The sequence below is a fragment of the Betta splendens genome, chromosome 2 (assembly GCF_900634795.4).
Source record: "Betta splendens chromosome 2, fBetSpl5.4, whole genome shotgun sequence".
NCBI classification, from domain to species: domain Eukaryota; kingdom Metazoa; phylum Chordata; class Actinopteri; order Anabantiformes; family Osphronemidae; genus Betta; species Betta splendens.
In genome coordinates this window covers 10,687,061-10,711,550 of record NC_040882.2, presented here as the reverse complement: position 1 = coordinate 10,711,550, position 24,490 = coordinate 10,687,061, and the positions used below count along the sequence as shown (strand labels likewise).

At 44.5% G+C, this 24,490-nt stretch overlaps 1 protein-coding gene across 22 annotated transcripts in view; it reads right to left on the bottom strand.

Moving 5' to 3' along the window:
* dmd (dystrophin) overlaps positions 1-24,490 on the bottom strand; it is a 192,541-nt gene that overhangs the window by 119,293 nt on the left and 48,758 nt on the right. For all 22 annotated transcript variants that reach the window (XM_055507121.1, XM_055507119.1, XM_055507109.1 and 19 more), the window contains exons 2-4: positions 14,942-15,003; positions 1,981-2,073; positions 1,113-1,193 (exon numbers count right to left, since the gene is read on the bottom strand). In XM_055507121.1, coding sequence (XP_055363096.1) covers positions 1,113-1,193; positions 1,981-2,073; positions 14,942-15,003 — 236 coding nt within the window. The remainder of the gene's footprint in view (positions 1-1,112; positions 1,194-1,980; positions 2,074-14,941; positions 15,004-24,490) is intronic.

The following is a 24,490-nucleotide window of genomic DNA, read 5'->3' as shown; positions in this document are numbered from 1 at the left end:
TACAGAATAGGAAATCTAGAGTCTCACCCCTGCATGACTGGTTATATGAAGAAAAAACCCTGAGCCACTGAGCTTTTTGGGTAAATGTAACTAAACATGGCAGGTCTGCAGGCGCCCTGGAGTCAGACAAACGGACGGGCCCGCATCACTTACGCGGCGGCGCTACGGCTAATGTCTGCTGGAAGCAGTCACCTCGGCAGCAGCAACAGGTCAGCTGAGCCACGGCTCAAGTGGGTTTTTTTCCTCTCTCACGCTGTTTCGCTGTGAAGTGCCTCAAATAACTCACGTCACCCAAAGAGGCTTCGACACATATGTCCCGTTTTCACGGGCAGGTTATTAAGTTAAATGAAATATGAGAAGAAAGACAGTTTGTCCTTCCTGCACTCGCCGATGGTCACTGTGAAGCCACCGTCGCTTTACGGGCAAATAAAAACTCCAAAGTCATTAAAGCATGTGCAGAATGGAGACAGAGGCTGCTCCTGTTTGGGTGCTTGATTAGACTGAGGGTTTCCACCACATCGTGTTCATCACCTCAGGTAGGAGGTACGAGATGACAATAAACAAGAATGCTGCAAAAAATTTTAATCAAGCAGAAATAATTGAATGAATGGACTGAAAAAAGCAGTTTGTGTCCCCGACTGATTGAAGGGAATTTGAAATATAAAAAATTCTAACTTCAGTGAACTGTCTCTAGTACGTACTGGATGCTCACATACTCCACTCTACCTGCCTCATTCTGGTTTCTATGACAACCAGCGTGACAACAGTGAGTTCAGCAGCTTTACATCACAGCGGCACATGCAACATCATAGTACTTTATTGTCAGCTCGAATTCTAAAGCAGCTCCATCCAGGAATTAAACACTGACACTAACTAACTGATTAACTGAACTAGGACTAAGAGGCTCAAAAAGAGGATTCTTTTTGGAGATTAAACCTCATATGCAAAAACAAAAATGAAAACTCATCCTGTGAGAGAACACAAACAAACAGAAACTAGAAGATGCTTAAAGAAATTCAAAGATGTTGTCTTCACTTATTGTAAAGTATATTGATGCTGTCGATCCCCATATTTAATTGAGACGAAGAGGTTGTCAGTATTCAGGGACTCACATTGTTCTTCCGCAGGATCTGCAGAGCACGGTTGACATTGTTGAGGGAGTGAACACGCGTGAATCCTCTCTCCAACCTCACCTACACACACACACACACACACACACACACACACACACACACACACACACACACACACACACACACACCAGGAAGAGGAGATTATTAAGGCATAAACAGACCTTGCCCAGGGGCATCCATGAGTGCTACAAACGTCCGCATTATAATAAAAGCGTGTGTGAGCCATTACAATAAGCTGATGGTAACAAATAAAGAGGAGAGACATTAAAGTCTGTCTGTGAGATGGAGAGAATGAAGGAAATAAAAGTGACAAAAACACTGAGAAGGACAAGGAAGATACACTCTTTCAGACAAGATGGAGAGGGTGAAGAGACACAGAAGACTAGAAAAACAATCGCTGATCTGCAATCTTTGTTTGCAGCTTTCATTTCTTTTAATGACTAATTAAAAACATTGTTAATTTGTGCGTTAAGTGGTTGTACACTGAGCGAAATGTCAAGCTCACAGCTGCTTTTTGGTTTCCTGGTTATTGTGTTACCTTTCTACACAAGCCAACATTGAGCTTTGTGCCCTTTCTGGACTCCACCCCGTACGTTTAGCATCGCCTACATGTCTGTATCTATAGACCAGATGTCAACACGGAGTCAAGGATGAACTGATTATTATGTGTGTAGCCTAGCTGCCCGTCACCACTTTAATCCACTAAGCATCAGCCATCTGACATCATATGTTGGTTTCTTAGCAGTTTTTCTATTGAATCGCCTAAATATATATTAAAAAAAACATATATATATATATATATATATATATATATGTGGTCTTTTGTGTGTGTGTGTTCATACTGTACCAGCTCATGTCCTGTCAGCCCCTCCAGCAGCTCCAGCAGGCGTCGTCCATCACATAAGTCTGCGAACAGATCCTCCACGGGTGGTTTCCCTGTCTGCACACAAACAAACAATCCTCAGCCGCTAAAATTAAATGACAATGGACAACAGTCCCAGAAACTCAGCATATTTACTGTGTTCTGTAAGTCTCCATTGGCGCAGGGCTGGGAAACCTGCGCAACAACTCCAGGGGTGACATGAGGTCAAGTTCCTCGCTCACCTAAAATCATCCCTATATCTGCCTTTGACTGGCCGAAACAACAGCAGAGCCGCCTGGAACAGCCACTCGAGTGATCACAAACCAGCACTGCGTTAAATGTGAAGATAGCAGTTAAAACCCAAGAGCTTGTTCTTTATCAGCGCTGACAAGTCCAGGATTACAAGCTAGCAGTTACTTTACAATGGAAAGGGCTGCAGGCGAAATACAGAGCCAGCGACGTTTCTAGGCCTCAGCAGCCGCCAAAGGCAAGGGAAGCGGTCAAACCAGTAGCAAACCAGCAGCTGCACCAGTATATTAAGATATACCAGCCCTGGGCAACATAGAAATAAATGACAGCAATCTAAAACAATGACTTAATAGGACACATTCACGTTCTGACACCAGCAACCCATGGGAAGGACTGGATTCCACACAGACAGACTGGTGGAGTTCAGGTCACGCTGCAGTTTGTTCCTCAAACATTTTTAAGTGAGTCACGTGGGTAAAAAGCTGGCCACGTACAGGGCATGGACACAATCACCAGCCTGCGTCTGTTCTCCGTGTTTCTCCAGCGGGGTCGTGCACAAACGATGCCTTGGCGAGTCTTTCCCCGTGTTATTGTGGCAGAAATCTCTTTTTCCGCCTCAGCCACGCGTTATTCCTACTGCTGCTGCCGTGTCAAAGTCCCCACGTCTCCATCTGAAACACATCAGCGCCGGAAAGGAGACCGCACGGCAGCGGAGACAAGCAACAGCAACACTAACTACACCCCTGGTCAACATGTGCCACAGAGTTGGCCTTAATTGCGGCGAGAGCCGAATGAGGACCGGGCTTTTGTGTTCAGCGCATCTTGAAAATGGATCGCGATGAAGAAAGGAAAACATTCCCGTTTAAAAGCCCAGCTCCCTCTAAAAGCACACGGAGGAGCTTTTATTCCCCTTGCTTTCATAATGAAGCTAATTAATTTGAAAGTAAAACAGAAATGTTTGACTGATAAGAAGTCCAACTGGATAAAAGTCATTAGAGGGATTCTGTTCTCTCAGGGAAGTTGTTCTGTTGGATTCCACTCCATTCACTCAGTATTAGTCTATTATTGCAAAAACGGCACCAACTTTAATTGACTCATCTGTACTTTACTGAGCTCGGTAGAAACCCCCAAATCATTTCCTCCACATCTTCCTTCCCCTGCCATCACTCCCTCTCTGTGATTTATATTGGATACTCAGCGTCTCCCACACTCGCGCAGTCGTTCCCTCAGATTTCATTCTCCTCCTCTTAACTTCTTATTTTCCTGCCTTTGTCTTTTTCCCGGCGCGTCTCTGCCCTCAGCCTGCACCTCTTAGCCGCGGCGCGAGACCCGCCGTTATTGAGTCCTTCTGGGGCAGCGCGTGTGCGAGCGCTTGTGTGTGAGTGTGTGTGTGTGTGTGTGTGCGTGTGTGTGTGTTGCATGTGTTATTTGAATTTGACAGCGTGTGGGTGCAGGTGAGACGCGACGGAGCCGCAGATGAATGTAGATGTGAGGGAAACAGAGCTGGGAAAGCTCCTCATGCCCACTCATGCCCTTTAAAACCTCACGTTTAGTAATGGCCTCCGTAGGAAAAATTAAACAGGTCTTCTCCTCTTGTCTGGATGGATGTTATTATAATTACACCTCTGAGCGCCTGAGAAAAGGACCCTGCTCATACCTGAACTTCTCAAACTTGGCGGACGCCTATCGTGCTCTCAGGCCGCGTTTGATCAGATCACTGTGACTCTTAGCTGGTTCCCCTCGCTGGTTTTGGGGCTATTTACGTTTTGCCGCCACAATTTCGGCATCAGCCGAAAGATGCTGGAGTATCATTAGCCGCGACGAGCCGGGGGGGCAGCTGCTCCAAATGGCCCTGATCTGTGAGCGCTCAGCAGGCGGAGCAGAAGCAGAGTGTTCCCCCCAGCGTCACCGGAGTCACATCACTCTGACACGAGATGCTGAGCCGTGATAACCGATCTGAGGACCGCGTTTTTGGAGCTATTTTCAGATGTCGGGCGTTCGCCTGCAGTGTTCGCTCACAGTTATGTTCCTCCCAAGCATAACCCCGTTTCTGAAAAGGCTTTGTGGGTGTAAATAAAGACAGAACCCGACGATTTGCAAACCATTTCCAAACTGACTAAAAATAGTACAAATAAAACACATCACATCTTGTAATGATGCAATTTTATTGGTTTGATTTGATGCCTAGGATAAAGAAACAAAATAGTGGAACTGTGGAGCCTGAATCTTATTATTCTTAATATTACATAAAATCAATATTTACTCAGGAAGTACAATAAATAAAAGACCCAGACATAAGAAGTTTAGTTACAGCTCTACTGAATCTGCATGACTTATGAGACAATTTCATTCTGCATATTTATTGTAGGCTTTATGATTCCAGCTGTTCGTATCCCACAGTCCAATATGGTGTCACTCTGTAGGCTGATGGATGTGGTTGGACAAAAATCTCTTCTTTTCAGACTCCACCAATCCTCAAAGCAGCTGGTTAGCTCTATATTATAGTTTCAGGACATTAAATGAGCAGGTCGATCACTTGCTGATTGTTTCCACCCTGTTAACGCACGATATGATATCTGATATTTCAGAGGCAGAATGGTGAGCAAGTGTTGTTTTGTTGTAAGCGTGCCCTTCATGCCCCACTGGGTCTGTTCTAGAAACACGAAAAGAAATCATTTCCTGAAAAGAAGGGATTCACGAGGCCCCAGCATGCATGGCAAAATCATTTACATCTTTAAGTCTGTCTTGATGGACACGCTTGTCTCACGATCATATGAAATGCAAATGAGGGAGCAAATTCAGAGATGATGAAAAAGGCTCAGTGGCTCATCCACTTCAGCAGTAAACTCAGAGGGTGTTATTTTACTGGGAGGACAAATCCAGTGCCAGTCAACACTACTATTGCTGCAATACTAGGTCACAGGAGGCTTCAGAACCTGTCCACGTCTGGGCCAGCGTGGTCTGGTCATCACATCAGTGGCTGTTTGATGGGCGGCCAGTTGCCAGGCAACAAGTGAAGACACCAAGAAGTTATTGCTGCTGGCTACAATCCATCAAATCACCCCCCCGTAAGAAGCCAAAATGTTGGTACACTGTAGTTATGGTGAGGATTAAATCTATAGTAATTCAATTGCTACTTGAAAATGAAACACATTAAACATGTGATTCTGAAATGTATGACGGTAGCAGTAATTAGAAAGCCTAGTTTTTAATTTACAAAGCTTAACAATAATCAGTGTCAACACGTGTTCTTTGCTAGATTCATCTACCTGTGTGTTGTGTTGTTGTGTTGTTTGCTGCTGTGGCATTGGACAAATCCCTTCCTGGTGTAGGTTTTGGGGTAACGTGAAGGGCAGCCTGTTCCCTGCATCTGACAACAAACAACTGTGAAATCACGGCTCAGCTCTGATTTCCTTTAAGGAGCTTTTTCATCTTCTTCCAGCACAAACAGGGATTTGCAGACGAACGCACCTCATCACTGCTCCACTAATACGCAAACAATAGGTCAGGCAGACAGACACACACACACACACACACACACACACACACACACACACACACACACACACACACACACACACACACACACACACAGTTGTGTTTCTCATCTACGTGGGGACTTCCAATTGACATAATGCCTTCCGTAGCCCCTTACCCCAACACTAACCATCGCAACCAAAGGCAGACGTCTAACCTTTGCTCTAACCCGAACCAAAACTCAATTCTAACCTCAGCCCTAAAATCACATCTTGACCATCAAAAAAGCCACCGACTGGTGAGGACCTGCCAAGTGTCCCCACGTTGACACAATGTCCTCACCTGATAGCATGGCTGAGATTTTAAAACAAGGTAAACAGTTATAATTGAAGACTGCAACCTCGCAATTTAAATTAAAGGACCACTTATTTAGCAATGCATCTATATACAATAGTAATAGGTTTTTAGGTAGAAACCAAGAAAAAATATGAAATAAGGAAGTCTGTTTGTTATAATTCATTCTAGATCCATAGGAAGCAAGATGGTTATTTCCTCTGCGCTATACTGTACTAATAATGTGAGCATTACTTAAGTCCTTTAAGGTTAAACCATATAATATATAATCCACTAGTCTGTGCTAGGTAACACATCTTCATTCCACACATATGCTTCACTTGCATGTGAGCGTTTATGTGTCTGTCGCAGTCCATTTATTCGGCAGCGCCCGTAGGCGAGGATGCGCTGCACTTGACTGTCAATGCTGCTGTAGATTACAGCTTAGGTCAAGTAAGTGTAGCAGCTTTTTGTGGTTTCCTGACAATCATCACCCACATTCAGGGGAGCCGCCTGGCTTTGCTCGCCGGGCACAAGCTAGTGCCTGCATCAACTCCACAATCTTGCTCCACTTAGAAACATGTTTGTATGTTTGGCTTGGGAGGAGCAGCTGTCAAAAGAGTTTATGCATCATATTTATCCGCTGCTCTCACAAGTTAGTAAAGCTGTTTCACTGGGTTGTTTACCAGCAGGATTAAGAAAAACTCAACAAATACCATGGAGTGCAAATGAAAATATACACACTGCCAAATCTATCTAATCTTATGTTGCAAGTTATCTTTAGAAATGATTTATCTTTGTATAATTATTCCTGTGATGAGGTGGTTTGTGTGTCTCTTTTTTTAAGTCAACATTCCTGGAGTCCCTGGAGGGAAGAAAGAGATTGATGTCTTGTAGACTCCTTGATTGCAGACTTGAACTACTGATCGATCTCTGGGTCACCAGTGAATAAAGCCCCCCTGGTCATCATTTTAGCGACGATGCAACCGAGACTCCAGATGCCAACTCAGCTCTGGAGTGAGCGTTTGGAGCCCAGGAGAATGTGTAGTGCATCTTCTGCACCAATACTGTACGTTACCACCTCATGGATGGACACAAGTCTGATCTCACCCTAGAGCCGTCCAGTTTTGGTGATGAAAGGTCAAAGGTCAGGGTCACTCATAATTAAGGCTCTCAGGCAACACCTGGGGGGAAAGCTGGAGTCTACCTAGCACCAGCATTAACTAATTACTGTAGAATATGCATCTGGACCAACATCTGAGATGAAACGTACTGTAACCTACTCATCAGTGAGGCAGTTATGTTTTTCCTAGAGGGGTCTGGTGCAGTTTGTCTGAAAAAGTTAAGTTAAACTATTAATAAATTCATCTGGTAATCGTGAGCTGTTCAGGAAGCCACCATATAATTGAGCTGTACATGGGAAGTATATATTTATGTAAATCCTATGGTAACCATGGCAACATTTGTGCAAGTCACATAGCCTGAATAATCAGTCAAAGCAGTGAGAGCTGTCAGTCTGTTGTGTTCGTATCCTCCACATATGGAGCTTTAATTTCTCCGTAATCCTTTTCATCATTCCAGCATAAACAAAAAAATTAATGAGGAAGCACTTGAGAGCAAACGCCGTCTACGGTTTGTCCTTCGTCATCCGTGTCGCGCGCGCACACACCCAACCCCAACTATAAAAACACAAACAAAACAAAAGCGGGGACGTTTTAAGATGTCAGCTGCTGTAATTGAATTTTCTAACAGGTCCTCTGAGGTGGCGCGACAATAAATCACAGAGGAAAGATGACACGAAAGATGAGCCATAACCAGCGCAATCTAATGTAAGGCCAGAGGAGAGTTAAGGGAAGACAGCGCACGCTTTAGCGACTGAGTAAACAGACGACAGGAAAGGATCACACGGTACAAATTGCATTTCTCTCAGGCCGCCGACAGGCCGAGCGCCGGTCCTCATTCTTAAAATGTGCCTGGATTCACCAAGATAACAGTTGACGCATCTAATAGCATCTTGACAGGAGCCAGTGGCAGGTGAACGCCTGCTTTGTTGTCGCAGTGACGTGCGACATCGTTCCTGTGACTGAACAGTTAATTGATTCATCATGTTCGTATAATTACTGAATAATGAGGCTGTAAACTTTTACTTAGGACAGGAGAGTGGAGTTGAACGTTGTGGGAATGTGTTGGAGGCACTTAGTGGTGAGTGAAAGCAAGGTCCAGCTGCCCCGGGGCCCCGGCCCCCAGCAGGCCCACATCTAAGTGAATTAATATTTAATTAAAAACATTTAATTAAATTGTCACAAGCTAAATGAAGCAACAACAAAGGAGGGAGGCTGTGTCTCTGTGGTATGATCTAATTAAGACATGTACTCTCTCATTTCCTTTACTGTGTACACACCTACAGGTCGGAGGGTGACCATAGTAAACAGTTCAGTCTTTCTTTCAAATGGGCCCCGATGCCGGATGAATGTGGCGGGCTGCACCACTACTCTCCCTATCTACGCCGCAGTGGGATCCTGCTGCTGCTTCATTATGGTAAACGTCAATGGTTTGATGTAACAACCAAGATAATACAAGCAAAGAGTGGACACAGTCATTATTGTACGACTACCGTCTTAGCCTTCATCTCTATAAGGTGTTTTCTGGGGGAATACGTCCTTGATTAAGGTTTCACATCTTTGCTTTGCTTCCTGGAAAGGGCTCCAGTCTGTGTGAAGTGTTCACAGTACTGTAGATTACCATGTTTCCTTAGTCTCTGTAGGTCACTGCTCATGCATGAGATTCTTTTCATGAAAGTTATTGCATATCTAATTAAGGCTAAATAGTATGTGACTGACATAAATAGAACAGCAGCATTAGAAGAAGAAACCTTTTTATCTTGTGGTAATTACTGTATACGTAGTAGAACTGCAGCCACACACAGTTACAGCATCATCGGAGCTGCCTGAGCGTACAGTCATCTGGACTTAGTGGGGGCTGAGGATGCAGCAGAAGCAGGTGTCAGGCTAAAGTAATGATCCAGCCAGGTAACACCACCTCACCCACCAGGAGGTGTATGACAGTTGATTAATTAACAAGCCATCTGCCGATGCAGCGCATCAACTAACCATCGGGTTAACTGAGCCAGTTACTGTAGCAGCCGACAGGCATCACCGGACAAAATGAGCCGGAGCCCCGGACCGCATGAGGTCAGAACAAAGTGCCACTAGGAAGTAACCTGCATGACAGCCAAGGTTATTCAGTAGATGGGAAAAGGCTGGATCAGTGGCTAATTAGCTGTGACCTTGATGAGTCAGGGTGTAGCGACTCTCTGACGCCATGCTTAAGTTCAGACCACATCGTTTAAAACATGAATAGGTGAACAACAAGTGTTCTGTCCATCAAAGCATCAAACAAAAGGCCACTGCTTTGAACAAAAATGGAATTCTCTACAACAAAGTCTGCAAAACATACCTGATAGAGAGATCAGATGTTTGGGTTGTACAATATGTGGGCGTCTTGATGAGGATGTACCACCACTGGGACTTTACGCTATACGCTAAGAAAAGCTGCTGGATTCTTCAACAAAAAGTTCAAAACCTGAGGCTGTAGCTTTTGGTCTACAGGACAAAGGGATATGAGGCAGCAAATTAGATGGAGCCCAGATGTAGTCTCATTTGCAGAATACATCTTTACAGAACAGCTTTAAACTATCAAATGAAAGCTTAACATCCGACTCCGACAAGGCGGCCAGCGAGACGGGCTCCGCAGGTGATCTGCAGCTCATTCAGCCTCTCTGTGCGTGAGGTGCAAGTGTGAGGGCATTAGCGATGCAGATGCATACACATGCACATGATGATTTTCCAGTCGAGGACGCCGCTAATTGTCAGCTCCAGACAGACATTATTTTAAGCAACAGAAACCGAATAAACAGTGTCTGCTGTGCATCTTTCACGCCAGCTGCTCTTCTAGCTTCCAAACCTGTTTTTCCAGATTAGGTGACTCAGCCGCGAGATTACACACAGATTTCACACGGCTGTTGTCCAACTAAAAGAACATGTCAAGTCTTTCCCACCTCGAGGATTCAATTTTTTGCCAATTAAAAGCGAAAGGAAGACGTCTGATGACAATAAAGACGAGGATCTAATTGATTTGTGTCACGAGAAAGTGTTTCCAAGGAGAGAAACAATCTGGCGCTCGCCTGCCAACACCTCAAGGTAAAACACACAGCAACAACGTATTTACATTACCATGAACAAAAGGAGGCAGAGCTTTAATGTGGGATTGTGTGACCCTGAGACAACATTGCTGGAGGTTGATTATGTTTATGTACCAACGTTAACTAGATAAATAAAGGAGTGCGAAGTAAAACCACCACCACAAGTAAGATGTCACTGCTGTGTGTGTACAAACAGGAAACAGGTCGGCCTCAACACAAACTGGCCACTTTATTAGGTACACCTGTTGAACCTCATTAAGTCCAAACACTTTGTTGTATTTATATTTGTACTGCGTGCAGCAGATATTGGTGAGATAGTGGGTTTACACACTTTTTTTATAGTGATACTGTCTACACAGCGGAGTTTGAGGAAGCCGAGAAACCGTACGTACAGTTTATTTGTACCGATTCATGCACAAATGACACGACATGCAACACAACTTCATTTAGCATTTAAATGCAACACGCTAGCGGCCTGTAACAGTCAGTGAGTGTGTGCTTCAGCGTGGACGTGAGTCACCAGAGCAGTTGATCAAAGGTGCACGGACAGGAGGGTCCGTATCCATCAGCACAGGTGACGGTGAACAGGGAGGGACAGGAGTGGCCTGATTCTAACCAAGCACGCCGGTCAAGCTGAGGGGCGTGACATCATCCCGGATCAGGCTCACGTCAGCTACAGGACTGCAACGCTAAGCGGACACACCCACCGGCAGGCCTCATGCAGCAACGTCCTGCAACGCACCAATGTTACCGTGCTTTTGTGAGTCAAACAAGCCGAGCCTTGCACTGGAGATGAAAGTTAAAGTTTTAGTGGCTGTTGCGGATCAGAGGAACGCACAGCATGACGCAGCTGAAGCCCAATTTGTTCCACAAAAACAGAAGAAGGCACAACAGCACAACCTGCAACTCACGAAGGCAGGAAAATAAATAAATGTCTGATTTTGCTTTTGATCGTGTTTGAATTTTAAATAATACATCAAATGAAACTGGTCTAGACCGAAATGATAGTTTGCTCAACTTAATATTTTGCTGTAACCTTTAGAGGCAACCTCACTTCACCTGTTTCTCAGGATTCTCTATAGACCTGCAACAGGATTCTAATCAGGACTCTTTTGTTGTTTTCATGCCACATCCAGGGAGGTTGGCTTCAGTCCCATGTGCTTCACCTGCAGCTGCGTGTAGATGCCTTTACAATTACCATGGTAACACATTTAGTTTCTGATTATCCTAAATAACTCCTAAAAAACTCAAACATCCAGCACACTGCTTGTTTTCTTTGTGCAAAAAATATATATTTATATTTAAAAGGACCAAATTTGCCACAGAGCAGCCAAAATATCAGGAGCGCAGACGGCTACAGGGTGATGGCCATGAATGTGTCTGCCTTATCTTTCTATATCAGTATAGTCATGGTGTTATTAGAAGAAAATAAGCTTGTTTCGTCAGTGTAATGACTAATCCAGCACATCTCTGCTCTCCTTCCTGTCTGCGCTGCCGCTATCACATCAGCTCTCATTTTCCTGCCCAGTCTCCAGCTCCATCGTCCTCTCCTGTCCACTGTTCTCTCCTCGCCCATCTGACGACTTGTCCTGTTTTTAGGGATGTGAGCAAACGGTGACAGTCAGGGTGTGAAATTAAGACCAGCCACTGGACCAGTGCTGCCCTCACCCTCTCCTCTTCATCGGTTTCAGCCTGTCTGGTATAGATTCATCGATGAATTTTTAGCTTCCATGGAAAAAAGATGGATCTAATGCAAAGTAACTAAACGGTTGAATAATAAATGTAGGAACACCTGTAGAGTCTAATGTAATCTAACATGACCATTAGTTACAGTACCATTGGCTTTTACTGTATAAGGTATAATTTCTTGAGTTTGAGTTTTTTTGTCAGAAAGGAGATATTTCTAATACTTTCTCTACTCATTCGTGAGGTCCCAGGATCTGCTGGAGAGATACGCTACCTCTGCTAACACTGTCCAGAGTTTGGATTTTAAACAAACAAACATTTTCTCTGTTATATGAGAGAAGGCATTCTGGGAAATCTGTGATTCTTTTAAAGAAGACATACGCCAGGTTGAATGGAAGAAAAAGCGTCAGAAAAGTCAATTACCGATGACACGATCACACTGTGCGGCGCTGAAATGAAATCAGCTGCTGATATTTTAGAATAAAGCAGCAGCTGCGGTTGCCAAACAAAAACAAGCAAAAAAAGTTCCCTGCCCTTGTGACAGCGCCTCATATATTCCTGAAGTGCCTCTCTTTATGGCTTGCTGAGTAGCAAATCACACTAACATCAGACACAACACTGCCTGACTGCCAGCCATCTCCCCGGCTTTATTTTAGAATATATTCCCCACATCCATCATTACCAAACCTTCCATTTTCCACCATAACTCGTCGCGACTGCATTCCTTCATCCTCGTCTCCTTCCCTCTCGCTCTATTTTCATTCTCTCCCCTCCTATAATCCCATCTTCTTCCATCTGCTGTCTCACTGCCTCTCGCTCTCCTGAGGCCTGTGTGTACGTGCGTGTGTGTGTGTGTGTGTGTGTGTGTGTGTGTGTGTGTGTGTGTGTGTGTGTGTGTGTGTGTGTGTGTGTGTGTGTGAGAGAGGCTCATCTATCTAGGATAGCATATCTATTATGGTTGGTGAGTTTGGGTGAATAAGGGGATAGTTCTCTTTCTTCCGCCCTCACCTCTTCCTCTGCTCATTTTTCCATTTCCCTTTCTCCTCCTTTTCCTTTTCGCCCTCCCTCTTCCATTTCTTCGTAAAGGTCAGAGGGGATGAGGGTGGGAGAGGGAAAGATGGAGAAATGAGAGGATCGAGGACAAAGACAAAAGGACAAGGAGGTCTCCATCACGGCTGCCCTGTCCCTCAGCTTTGACCGTCTCACTGGACCAAACAGTGTTTCAATCGCTCCACACACACGTATGTGATCCCCAACACACACTATATGCATACGCACACCTAAGCCTGCGTCACCATGACAACGGCACACCTCTAGCACCCCCGTAATCAACTTTGAAAATAGAAATAGAAGTGATGTGCTGGCACGCACCATAAATAAACACACAAAACACACACAAACACTGGAATGTAATTAGAATTAAATTCCAAACAAGTGACTCTGGCATCCACGGGCGGGGGGGGGGCGGGGGGTGAGGGGAAAGCACAGCACACCACCACAATCAGGCAAGAAAAAGAAGAAGAAGACACGGGAGCATTTGGCTAGAATTGCATTTCCTAAAATTATTGCAAGCCGGACGAGAATCAGGCGGAAAAAACAGAAACCTGAGAAATATAAATTGTGCAGCACAGTCCTGCCCGGGGATTCTTCTTTATCCGAGCTGCCTCTCCGGAGGGGGGGACGTGGTGGGAATAACCTTTGTGTGCCTGAATTGCAGGCACAAAAGGAAACGCCTTGAAAATTGTCTGCGACTCCGAGAGACAAACAGAAAACAGGGCCAGATGAAAAGGGCTGAAAAAACCCAAACAAAGTGAATCCCTTCCCTTCCCAGGAGGAGACGAATCAAACGAAAGCAGAAAAGGAAATGGGGGAAGAGGGGAAGTGTGGAGCACCTCCATGCTCGTCTCCAACGTCTTCCCCCCCGCTCGCTCTCTTTGCGCGCGGACAGACCCACACAAGATGAGAAGCGTGAGACGGAGGCGAAACCATCCCACCTACTATGTATTTTGTGGATGATAACTTTTCCATTAGGAGGTTATTTTCAAAGCAACGCTGGCTTCAAGGCCATTAAGGAGAGAGACTTGGTTCCGAGGGAGAAGTCCAGCCAGCTGCTGTATGTTCATCTACAGATGTTGAGTCATGTGACTGAATACTGGCTTTGATGCAATCTCACAGAACAGCTTCACTGTGCATGACCTGCCCACTTTGGGTCCTCCAACCTCATTGATAGGATATAGGATTAGGGTTGAGGCATTGCAAAGAGGATTTTCTTTCTTCTAGTTTAATCATTAGGTATTTGTTTGGAATGTTTGACCTGCTGCATTCGCCCCTAAACACATCCGTCATCCATTTTGCCCCTTTATACTGTAATTAGTTTTGCTAACTAGTAACAAGAACATGCAAAACAGAGGATTATCTACTGTAAGAAACCAAAAGATTGATTGCTGGTAAATAACTGACGACGTGCCTGAAGCACCCTGGCAGCTGAATGGTTACAGGACAATGCCAACCACAATAATCCCAGTTCAAGCTAAGATGCAGAAGATTCTCACAAACTTCCTCTTAAAAGCCTTCCTGACATTCATGTGTTTCAAAATGAGCTTTTCCAGCCAAAAGCCCGATTTGATTTCGACGCCGTATTCTCACATTAAAATGTCAGCAGGTCCAGCTCAAAGCTTCACCTGGCTAAACGCAGCATTTACAGCCAGCTGAGAGGCCGATTGGACCCCAAGCTGCGAGTCAGCAGACAGCCTGTGTTAACGACCTCACAGTCACCCTGCCATGGTGTCTGACGTACAGTCCCTAACTGTGTTCCACGGTGTTCCACCCACAAGAGGTGCGTCTGTTTAGTCCACCTCTACTTATGCTGTTAAGTGTGTAATCAAGAGTAAAAGGCAGAAAGTCCAGAGTCAATTTAAAGCAGCTGCTGGTGTGTACAGAGAGCCCCGCATAGAGTGGTGAGCGGGTCGATAATGGAAAGAAAGCAGGAAGCTGTCTTACCTTAGCCAACTGTGAGTTCACCCATTTTGTGAAAGTCTTCTTCTGAACGTCTTCTCTTTCATCTGCCGGAAGAAAGAACACGGGTCAGTGAGGAAGTTAGGCTGCATGTGCGTGTGTGTGTGTGTGTGTGTGTGTGTGTGTGTGTGTGTGTGTGTGTGTGTGTGTGTGTGTGTGTGTGTGTGTGTGTGTGTGTGTGTGTGTGTGTGTGGGGCGATCTGAGTACCGGCCATGTTGAACGATAGAAGCAGTTCAAAAAGAAGATGAGAAGAGTACAGTACACACACACACAAACACACACACACACACACACACACACACACACACACACACACACTGAAGACCACTTTAAACCACACTCATCTCTCTGATTGACAGTTTAAACATGTACAAGGGTGTTTCTCTGGATTCACACAAAACACACACACACACGCACACACACACACACACACACACACACACACACACACACACGCGGCTCCTCTAATCTTGCTCAGGGCTAATTGCCACTTACAGGCCGTCACCACCTGGTTGTCACCATCACATGACAGACTGCAGTGAGCTGGCACAATTTTCACTGTTCCACATTAGTGTGACAGGAGAAAAGGAGCACGCGTAGTGATGTAGCGTTAGCTGCTGAAAGAATGACTCAGCGTCCCAGTTCATGAATATGTTTTAATTTGGATTTGTCAATCATGCAGAGAGAGTAGATGTTAATGCATTTTATCCAAGTCTCGCTTGGGAATTAACCTCCTTCTGTGAACAAGTTACTGCTTTCAACACCATGTAATGAGCCACTTCAAAGTTCAAAGACCGCACCTGGAACCTTCAGACAATAAATAATAAAAACAGCTTTTTCTCCTTTAGCTTTGATGAACATATTGTAATCAAACAGATTCAGTTGCCAGTGGCCAACACTGGGAAATGCCTTGCTGTTTGCAGGTTCTTTATTATATTATTGCTAAACATCTGCTGCATTTTTTATTACAGACTGTAAGTGTGATGGATGGTCGGAATGGAGCACAATTAACATTTATTGTCAGGGAACAATGGTTGTTTGAATGGTTGTGTTATTCATATCGACTTCTGTAAAACATTTAAAAATAAAAACTCTCTTCCTTCACTAACAGTAGGAGTGAGTTCTCAAACCTCCAAATTCAGACAGGTCAAACCTGACTACAGCATCTGGTACAGTGTATAATGTGTAGCGCTACTGCACCAGCTGCAGACTTAAGTCCTGCGCTGATCACTGGCACGATAACCTTTCAAAAGGAGAAGTGGACTTCCCCCGAGCATCCGTGAGAAAATAATTGACTTCTGAGCAGCAGATTTTGTGGAAATGCGAGTCAACTTGGAGTCCACTGTCATGATCCTCTGTGAAATATCACCTTTATCAGGAGCAATCTGCTCGCGCAGCTTGATGGTTGGGCATTTCCCGGTTTAATCTGTGTCTCTGGGTTCCTCGTTTTCAAAAGGCCGCAGTGAGCGGCCGCAGCAGTTTCTCTAACTGAGAAGTCGGTCTGTCAAGCGAAGTCCCAGAGCAAAGTGTCCAGCTTCAGTAGATCCTTGTGCACCTTTGACGACAGAAGCAAAAAGGTCTTTGTAAAGAGGTGGAGGGATCGACTGGGACACTGAACGACGCTCATCTCTCATAAGGCACGTTATCGGACTGCTTGCGGGTTTTCATTTTGAAATCGCGGCCTGTGACATCTATAACAATAGCACTGACGACATCATGGCTTCCAACAGCACCTCCCCTCCGCCTCCCTCATTTGACTGGAAAACGGGTCACTTCCCATTACTATAGATAATAAATTACACCAGCTGTGCAGAAAAAGAGCATCAGGTTAAATATTGTAGCAGCCCAGTTAACAGTCGGGTTTCAGTCTGTGTGTGCGTTGACACCGGCTGCGTGTTGACTAATGGAGCTGATAATGAAACTTCTCCTTTAATTAAAAGGTCCCACATTGAGCTGTGCACTGTAGTGAGACGCGTCACACGCACACACACACACACACACACACACACACACACACACACACACACACACACACACACACACACACACACACACACACACACAGTGACACACATATATCCAATGTGAGATAATAGCGGACTGTGCGGCGAAGCATGAGTGAAATAGGAGCATGTAGCAAACAATCTCATCTAAAGTAGGTAATCCATCCACATCTGTGTGTGTGTGTGTGTGTGTGTGTGTGTGTGTGTGTGTGTGTGTGTGTGTGTGTGTGTGTGTGTGTGTGTGTGTGTGTGTGTGTGTGTGTGTGTGTGTGTGTGTGTGTGTGTGTGTGTGAGCCGTTCCCACGATGCCCTATCTTGATTTGTTTCTTCCTGCTTTAATGCCCATGAGTGTAATGTTATTCTTCTTGTCCATCACCATTCAATGAGTGTGTGTGTAGGATGATGTATTGTAATTATGTGATGTGGGCTAGAACGCTACCATTGTTTTCTTGGCTAAATCATATCGTGCTCTCTGTTGCATCAAACATTATAAATGAGCATTACCACCACAACTAAGCTAAGAAAACTTTTGCTTAGTCAGTAACTGTGGAGAATTTTACATATTTATGCATTTATAACAAATGCAACCAATGCAGTTACTTCATCAAATGTCTCAGTTTGCTGATGACTAGCTATGATTAGTTAAATAGTTTTTAAGTTTTGAAATGTTTTATCCATAATGTCTATGACTTCATTAGGAAGTGGTTTAAAAACAAAACAAAATAGACTTTTAAAAAGACTTTTTAATCCATCCATCCATCCATTCATTTACTACTGCTCATTCCCACACAGTGCTACCCACTGCACAACTACACCCCAAACACTTTTTAAATTACGTTTAACCGGACAGTGTGTACAGTATTACTGTATTTGTACTAGTTCACATACTCGTAAAACTGAACATGCCTATTTTTATACATGGACACATAGATTTTCTGTCAGCTCTTGTTCTCAAGGGAGACATCTGTGACTTTACTGATGTCAGTCCTTAGCATTAGAGTGGATCATTATAGCTTATCGTTAATTATTATAGCTATTTTAGACCTAATCTGAGCTGCAGGTATGCAGGAATATGTCTTTCACTACCTTTAAATAATTATATGTAGTCTAGTTATTAACATCACTGCATATAGACTATTTAACTAAACAGTGTAGTCTGACACGTCATGCTTCCATCTGCCACGTTTTAGCATTCGACTCTCAAGGTAACTACCTAATTCACAATCTCCTGTGTCTGTTTTAGGTAATGTATGAATATTAGCAGTTGTTTGCCTTCCTGCACTGAGGAGGCAGGAAATGTGCAAATGCGCCTGTGTATATGTAATGTCTGTTAAAGTGAGTGAGTGTGTGAGAATTAGCAGGGAGCACAGGAAGCTGCCAGAGACTAAAGAAGACAGAGCAACAATCAATAGTCCATTTAAAGTGAAACCTGCAGCAGCTCCACTCACACACTGGTATGCATGGACACACATAGACACACTCACGATGCACGCACACAGCCGCACGCATCTCAATAAAGAGACTCCAACATTAATACGCCTTGCTTATTCTGGGTTTGGTGACAGAGAGAGGAGGGAAAACAAGTGCAGGGGTGGTGAATAAAAGGTTGGAGGCACCTGAAATCCCTGGAGGAGAAAGGAGACATCAGATTGGACAAAGCCTGAAACAAAGGGAGGAGAGAGCACATGGAAAGACTGGAGAAAACAAAACAGGAGAAGGTGAAGACAGTACAATAACAGAGAGGACAGGAAGACAGAGCGCTGAGAGAGATAAAGATGGTTTTAGATGAAGGAATGGGCTCAAAGTAGAAGACACACAATAAGACCAGTGTGACAACAGGAAAACAGCTTCTAAACATCCAATATTTACAGTAAGAGGCTTTAGAGAAATCTGAGAACGTGTCCCAGAATAAACCATCCAATATCAACGACAACTCCTCAGCAGAAACCCTGCACAGACCAGAGGTCTACTACAAGTTACTAACACAGTGTCTCTAACAAGCAGAAACACAGTTTGTGCCGTTTCACTACAGTATGAATGGAAAGTAAATGCGGAGGCACCGATGGCTGGTCTGTTTGTTCCATTTACATCACAGCAAAGAATTGTCCAAGAGCACAGGGAAAATATCCCTCGGCTCCCTGCAGCTTATAAGGAACCACTGACAGCAACAAGGATTCTCCATCAGAGCTGCTCAAACCGGAATTTGTGATGTGACCGTGAATCAAACTGACAACCCACATGGAAGAAACTCTGTGAATAGGGCGAAAAAAGGGTGTGTTTTATAATTAGTGAATAAAAAACCTTGCAAACATTGTATAGTAATCGTTCATTAGACAAGAAACACAAGTAACCATGGTTACCGGTGGTACTGATGGTAAGTCATGTTACTTTAAAATGTTTTCAATGTTATTGAGCCCCGGTTCAGCTCTGAGCAGCGACCTGTAGCTGTCACTCCTCTTCTCATTCTGTTCCGTTTCTCCACTTCTAAATACCAAATCAAGGTAAAATGAAGTTCAAAATCTAACTTTGTCAATCTTGTATGTGGATTTTGACTAAAATGTACAGTTTAAAAAAATGGCTAAAAGTGACTAAGATGAATAAGATACAAATTAATTGATTAATGCCAAAATAAACACTGCAACAAATAAACAGATTTCACATGAATATATTGTTAAAAGTGTAATGTGGCCCTTAACATTAAAAATGTTCATCTACTATACATTACATCTGATGCCAAACAGAAGCAAACATGTAGTTTTACTGTACATTACATGACATTACATTGTGACACATCTTGAGACAATATCTAAAATATTTGTTATTTTATGCGTATGTCCTGTCTGTCTAACTCATTCAGTCAATCGTGTTAATGAACTGATGAATATTTCATTTCCACTCACTTCAGAGGCATCGAGGCACTTCATCCTCCTACTTCTCTTACTAAATTTCCCCATTCCAAGGTGAGCCACTGTGTGTGAATGTCTTTAATAAACTCTTAGCGGCACCATTTAGGAACACTTACAGTACACAGCAGTACTGCGACGTGGCCCCAGGAGGGTTTTAATGGGAGTAAATGAGAGTAGCAGACTGATGCTGAGCACCTGGGACAGCATCAGCACCAGCACCCTGGACAGCTCCTCTGACAGGCAGTGGAACGGATAAAACTGCAACAGTAACAGTGGCTTAAAGGTCAAACAGCTTTTCATAAGCACATTTTTACCTTTTTTCCATTAGTAGAGGGGAAAACGCAGCAGATACAGTAAATGCATAAAGATAATAATTAACTATACATGGACGCTACAAACACTGATTCAGCCGACCTACGGGGCTTCATACGGTTCAGAACAAACCTCCACTGATCTCTACTTCAATGGTTTTCTGTACCCTGGAGAAAAGCATTTTCAATGGGCCCAGCTGACAGCGAAGCCATGCGGGCAACAGGACGCGGAGCTAACTAGACGGTCAGACAGCGGGGAGCAGTCACAGACCTGCAGCGCACCGAGCGTCCACCAAGCCTCAGCACTTGGCAACAGCAGAAAGTCACAAAAGAATAAAGAAGAGAAAGGAAAGTAGAGCCGGGCGCAGCCACAACAAACAACGCAGCATAAAAGCTGATCAGATGAAACTAGGTGGGAGGACGAAGTTTGATCCAACACACGCTGTACTTTCAACCCATCGGATTTTCGGCTAATGATGGCGAGGGAGAGTGGAAATTTGTTTTGATCAGCCATGGAGTCTGAGAGCAGAACAGAGCTCTAGGAAGGCTTTTGAGAAACAAAGACCAGAAGGAGAACAATCTGAGCTGCAGCTCAGGCATGAAATATGGATGTAGATTGCATAATTATCAGGTGATATAGAGCGGGGGCATAGGGTGGCCAGCTCATAAAGTAAATAAACTACACATAAAATCCTTCCTGTTGTGTTGAAAATAAATAAACTGATTAAAGTTTTAAGGCTTGTTCCCATCTGCCTTAATGGCTTCTACTTTCAGGGTGGAAAAGGACAAAGAGAAAGAGGAAACAAATCTACAGCTAAGAACTTTTAATTCAGAGCTCCAGCAGATGCTCAGGTGGAGGATAGCACACCCTGAGCAAGAAGGTAAAACTGGCTTAAAAATGCAAACAGCCACGTAATGAGTCCAGATGGGGGACGCATAAAGAAGAGCAAGCACAGGTTTAAATAATCATGTATTATTAGTGAAGCAGGTACTGCAGTGCTGGATACAAGGCAGAGGTAATAAGGCACATAATATTTCTATGTGATGTTAGAGACAAGAGGTTTGAGTTAGACCACCCCCACACTCAGACATGTACGGTATTGGAAGCGCACCGCGTTCAGGACTTGACCCCCAGCGGCTGAAGAAGAACCCAGTTCCCCAGGGAGCAAGTACTCATCTCCAAGTGTGGTTAGTAATGAAGTACTCAGAGCACCGGCAGTATTTGCAGCCTAGTTATTGTCCAGTCTGTCTCTGACACTGTTCACCTGTTGACTAATGTAGTGTACAGCAAGTGTAGCTACAGCGGAGGGTGACACTGCTGTTCTCCAGGATCACACAGTCACATTTATGTGTCACTCAGAATGGTCTGACAGGTGACCTGTACTTCATGAGATACGCTTCCAGTCTCCATTGCAACTAATAATATGGCAACCAAAAACATAAACACAATACAGTTTTTGTTCAATCAGTCGTTAGAAACTTCCCAAATAAACATATATACAGTACTGCAAATACTAAAACCCACCTAAAACCCAGCATGTTTAGGCTGAATAAGAATATACAGTACAGTTCACCATCCGTGGTTATGCACCAGACCAGCTGGTACTGTAAAACTGACCTGACAGATGGAGACGACACAAGAATAACAAAGACGCTATCAGAGGAAACAAAGTTAGCAAGTGCAAAGTTACTGCAACATGCTGCAGGCTGATTTACACACTTGACTTATGTAAACGCTTGCTGTTATCATTAGATTTGCTATATATAGATTGTAAAATGCCGTGAGTTATGTTTATGGTTCAGCTACATCTACAAGCAGAAGAGACAAAATTGGACCTAAATTTGACTTGGCTGGCTACTAAATGCCAGGAGATTCAACTTTAACATTGTTACTAATGTACAGAGATGGAATGTGGTATATATTTGAGGTGGAGGAGCTCATGGAGCTCACGGAGCTCAGGTAAACCGTAAGCAACAGCAACAAACAGCGCCGTGAAGGCCAGCGAGTGATCCGCTTCCATCGTCGGACTAGCCCGGCAACACGGCCATGTTTGTGGGTGTTTTGGCAGCGGCTGCCTAGCAACGGTCACAGCCATTAGCCACGGAAGGAATCTGAGACCAAATCCAATCAGATCAGGTCATTACTGAGAGATGAGACGAGGAGGAAGTGATGGAGAGAGGGAAGATAAGAAGTGAAAGAGGGAATGAGTGGAAATAGATGGAAGAGTGGAGCGCAGAAGAGAGAGGGAAGAGGGGGAGAGAAGGGAGAAGGGAAGTTCGGCAACACAGAGGAGAGCAGAAGAAGCGAGAGCAGCATGAAGAGAGAGAAAAGGGTGAGGCGTAGATGACAAGCTTATGTCAGTCTCAATGTCAATTAACAGCACGCGCACACACTCACAGTCAGACTAATGGTTGGTGCCACACACACACACCGGTAATGCTCAACCCATCTAGTGGCTCCTCTCCCTGAAGCACACACATTTGGACACAGACACACAATTTCACACAGTGTAGTTTTCTGGAATGTGGCAGCCACAATCCAAGAGACCCAAAATAGAGCGATCTGTGTTTGTGTTTCAAACCGAGTCTGCCACAGATGTACTCCAGCCTTTTCTCTTCAGCTGGAGAGGCACAGATGGTCCAGTGTGTGTGTGTGTGTGTGTGTGTGTGTGTGTGTGTGTGTGTGTGTGTGTGTGTGTGTGTGTGTGTGTGTGTGTGTGTGTGTGTGTTCAGTTCACATGGTGTGAGTGCGCGTCTTCAGCTGTCCAGGAAAAAATACATTTACAAGCTCCAAAATGTGGAGTGGAAGCCCATCATCTGCAGCCAGAGAGTGGGAGAAAGACAGCGGAGGGGAGGTGGGGGGTGGAGGTATGGGGGGATGCAGGGGCAAAACAAAACTGGAGAAGGACTGACATGACAGCAGAGACAGGAAAAAAATGAATTTGGAAATGTACAGAGAGAAACACACTTTGACTTTTACCCTCTTTCACTAAGACATGGATGTACTGCACTGTAGGAACTGGACACTGGACTCACAAACTGCTTATGGCTGTGGAAGTTGTTTTTTTGCCTCAATACCACAAGAGGCCACTGGAAATGTTTAGGCAACTGTAGCATCACAGGCAGCCCTTCACTTATTCTGTGTCCACTTGACTGATTGGTTTACAGGTCAATTCTTATTCTTTCAGTGTCTATATGTATTTAATTACAGTAAGTGTACAGAAACTGAAGTGTTTTTTATAAGCACACTTACAGTAGTTAGTTAGTTGTTTTCTTGATAAGCTGGTTAGGTGACTGGCTACTAGACTGGTTATGACTGGTTTGTACCTCTTTCCATCTAGGTTGAGTTGCAGATTGATGGGATTTCACTGCCTCTAATCTCCGCTTGCAAACCAGATCCTTTTGAGTCCTTTATGAAATCTAATAAGTTTGAGTCTCCATTCAGGCTAACACATTTATTTATACGTAAAGGACAACTCAACTGTGGTCACCTTTTGTGAGTGGCAGCCTGACTAATGTTCACAACCTAAACTCGCAGAGCAGAGGGAACAGCCCACACCCAAAAATATGAGAAAGTAAAACTGAAAAACACGAAGAAAGACAAAAAATGTAAGAGAAGAAGCAATGACAACAAACACAAAGCTAGAAAATGTCCCATAACTGAGAAACAGAAACGTGTACTAACGAATGAGTGTGAGACTGAAACAGCAGCATGTGTGCGGGAGAGAAAAGATGTGAACTAATCCCCCTTGGCTGGTGAAACCCTGTTGTGCTGTACATCCACACCCCCACAGATGGAAACATATGGCATTGTGTGTGTGAAGAAACAGCGAGGACTGAGTGGGAACAGGCGTGACGTGGAACTGCGTCAAACCACAGTGGGCATATAGAGACGGATGGAAGTGGCAGCCGCCATCAGCCCATCAGCCCCAAGCCCAGAGCCGGTGCGGCCGTCTCCGCTGCGAGCTGGAAATTCACTCCGTCTAGCCACCGAGCACCAGGCAGCACCACGCAGGCGTTACAGCCCTCCAAAAGCCCTCAAGCGTTATTAAATCTATAATTACCACCCGTGTTAAGAGCATAACAACCACTGGACATACTGTATGAAGGGGATTCACACATTTATTTTTTGGTCCAGCGTTCACCAGCCGTCGGTGACACTGCAGCCGATACTCCTGCATCAGCTGCAGCCGCCGCCATGTTAGATGCTGCATGCGTCCACCGTAACGCAATAAGTTCAGGGACACGTGACTCAAGGGCAGCAACCGGTTCTGGTGGCGTTTATGTGGCGCTGATGTGATGTGGAGACGCAC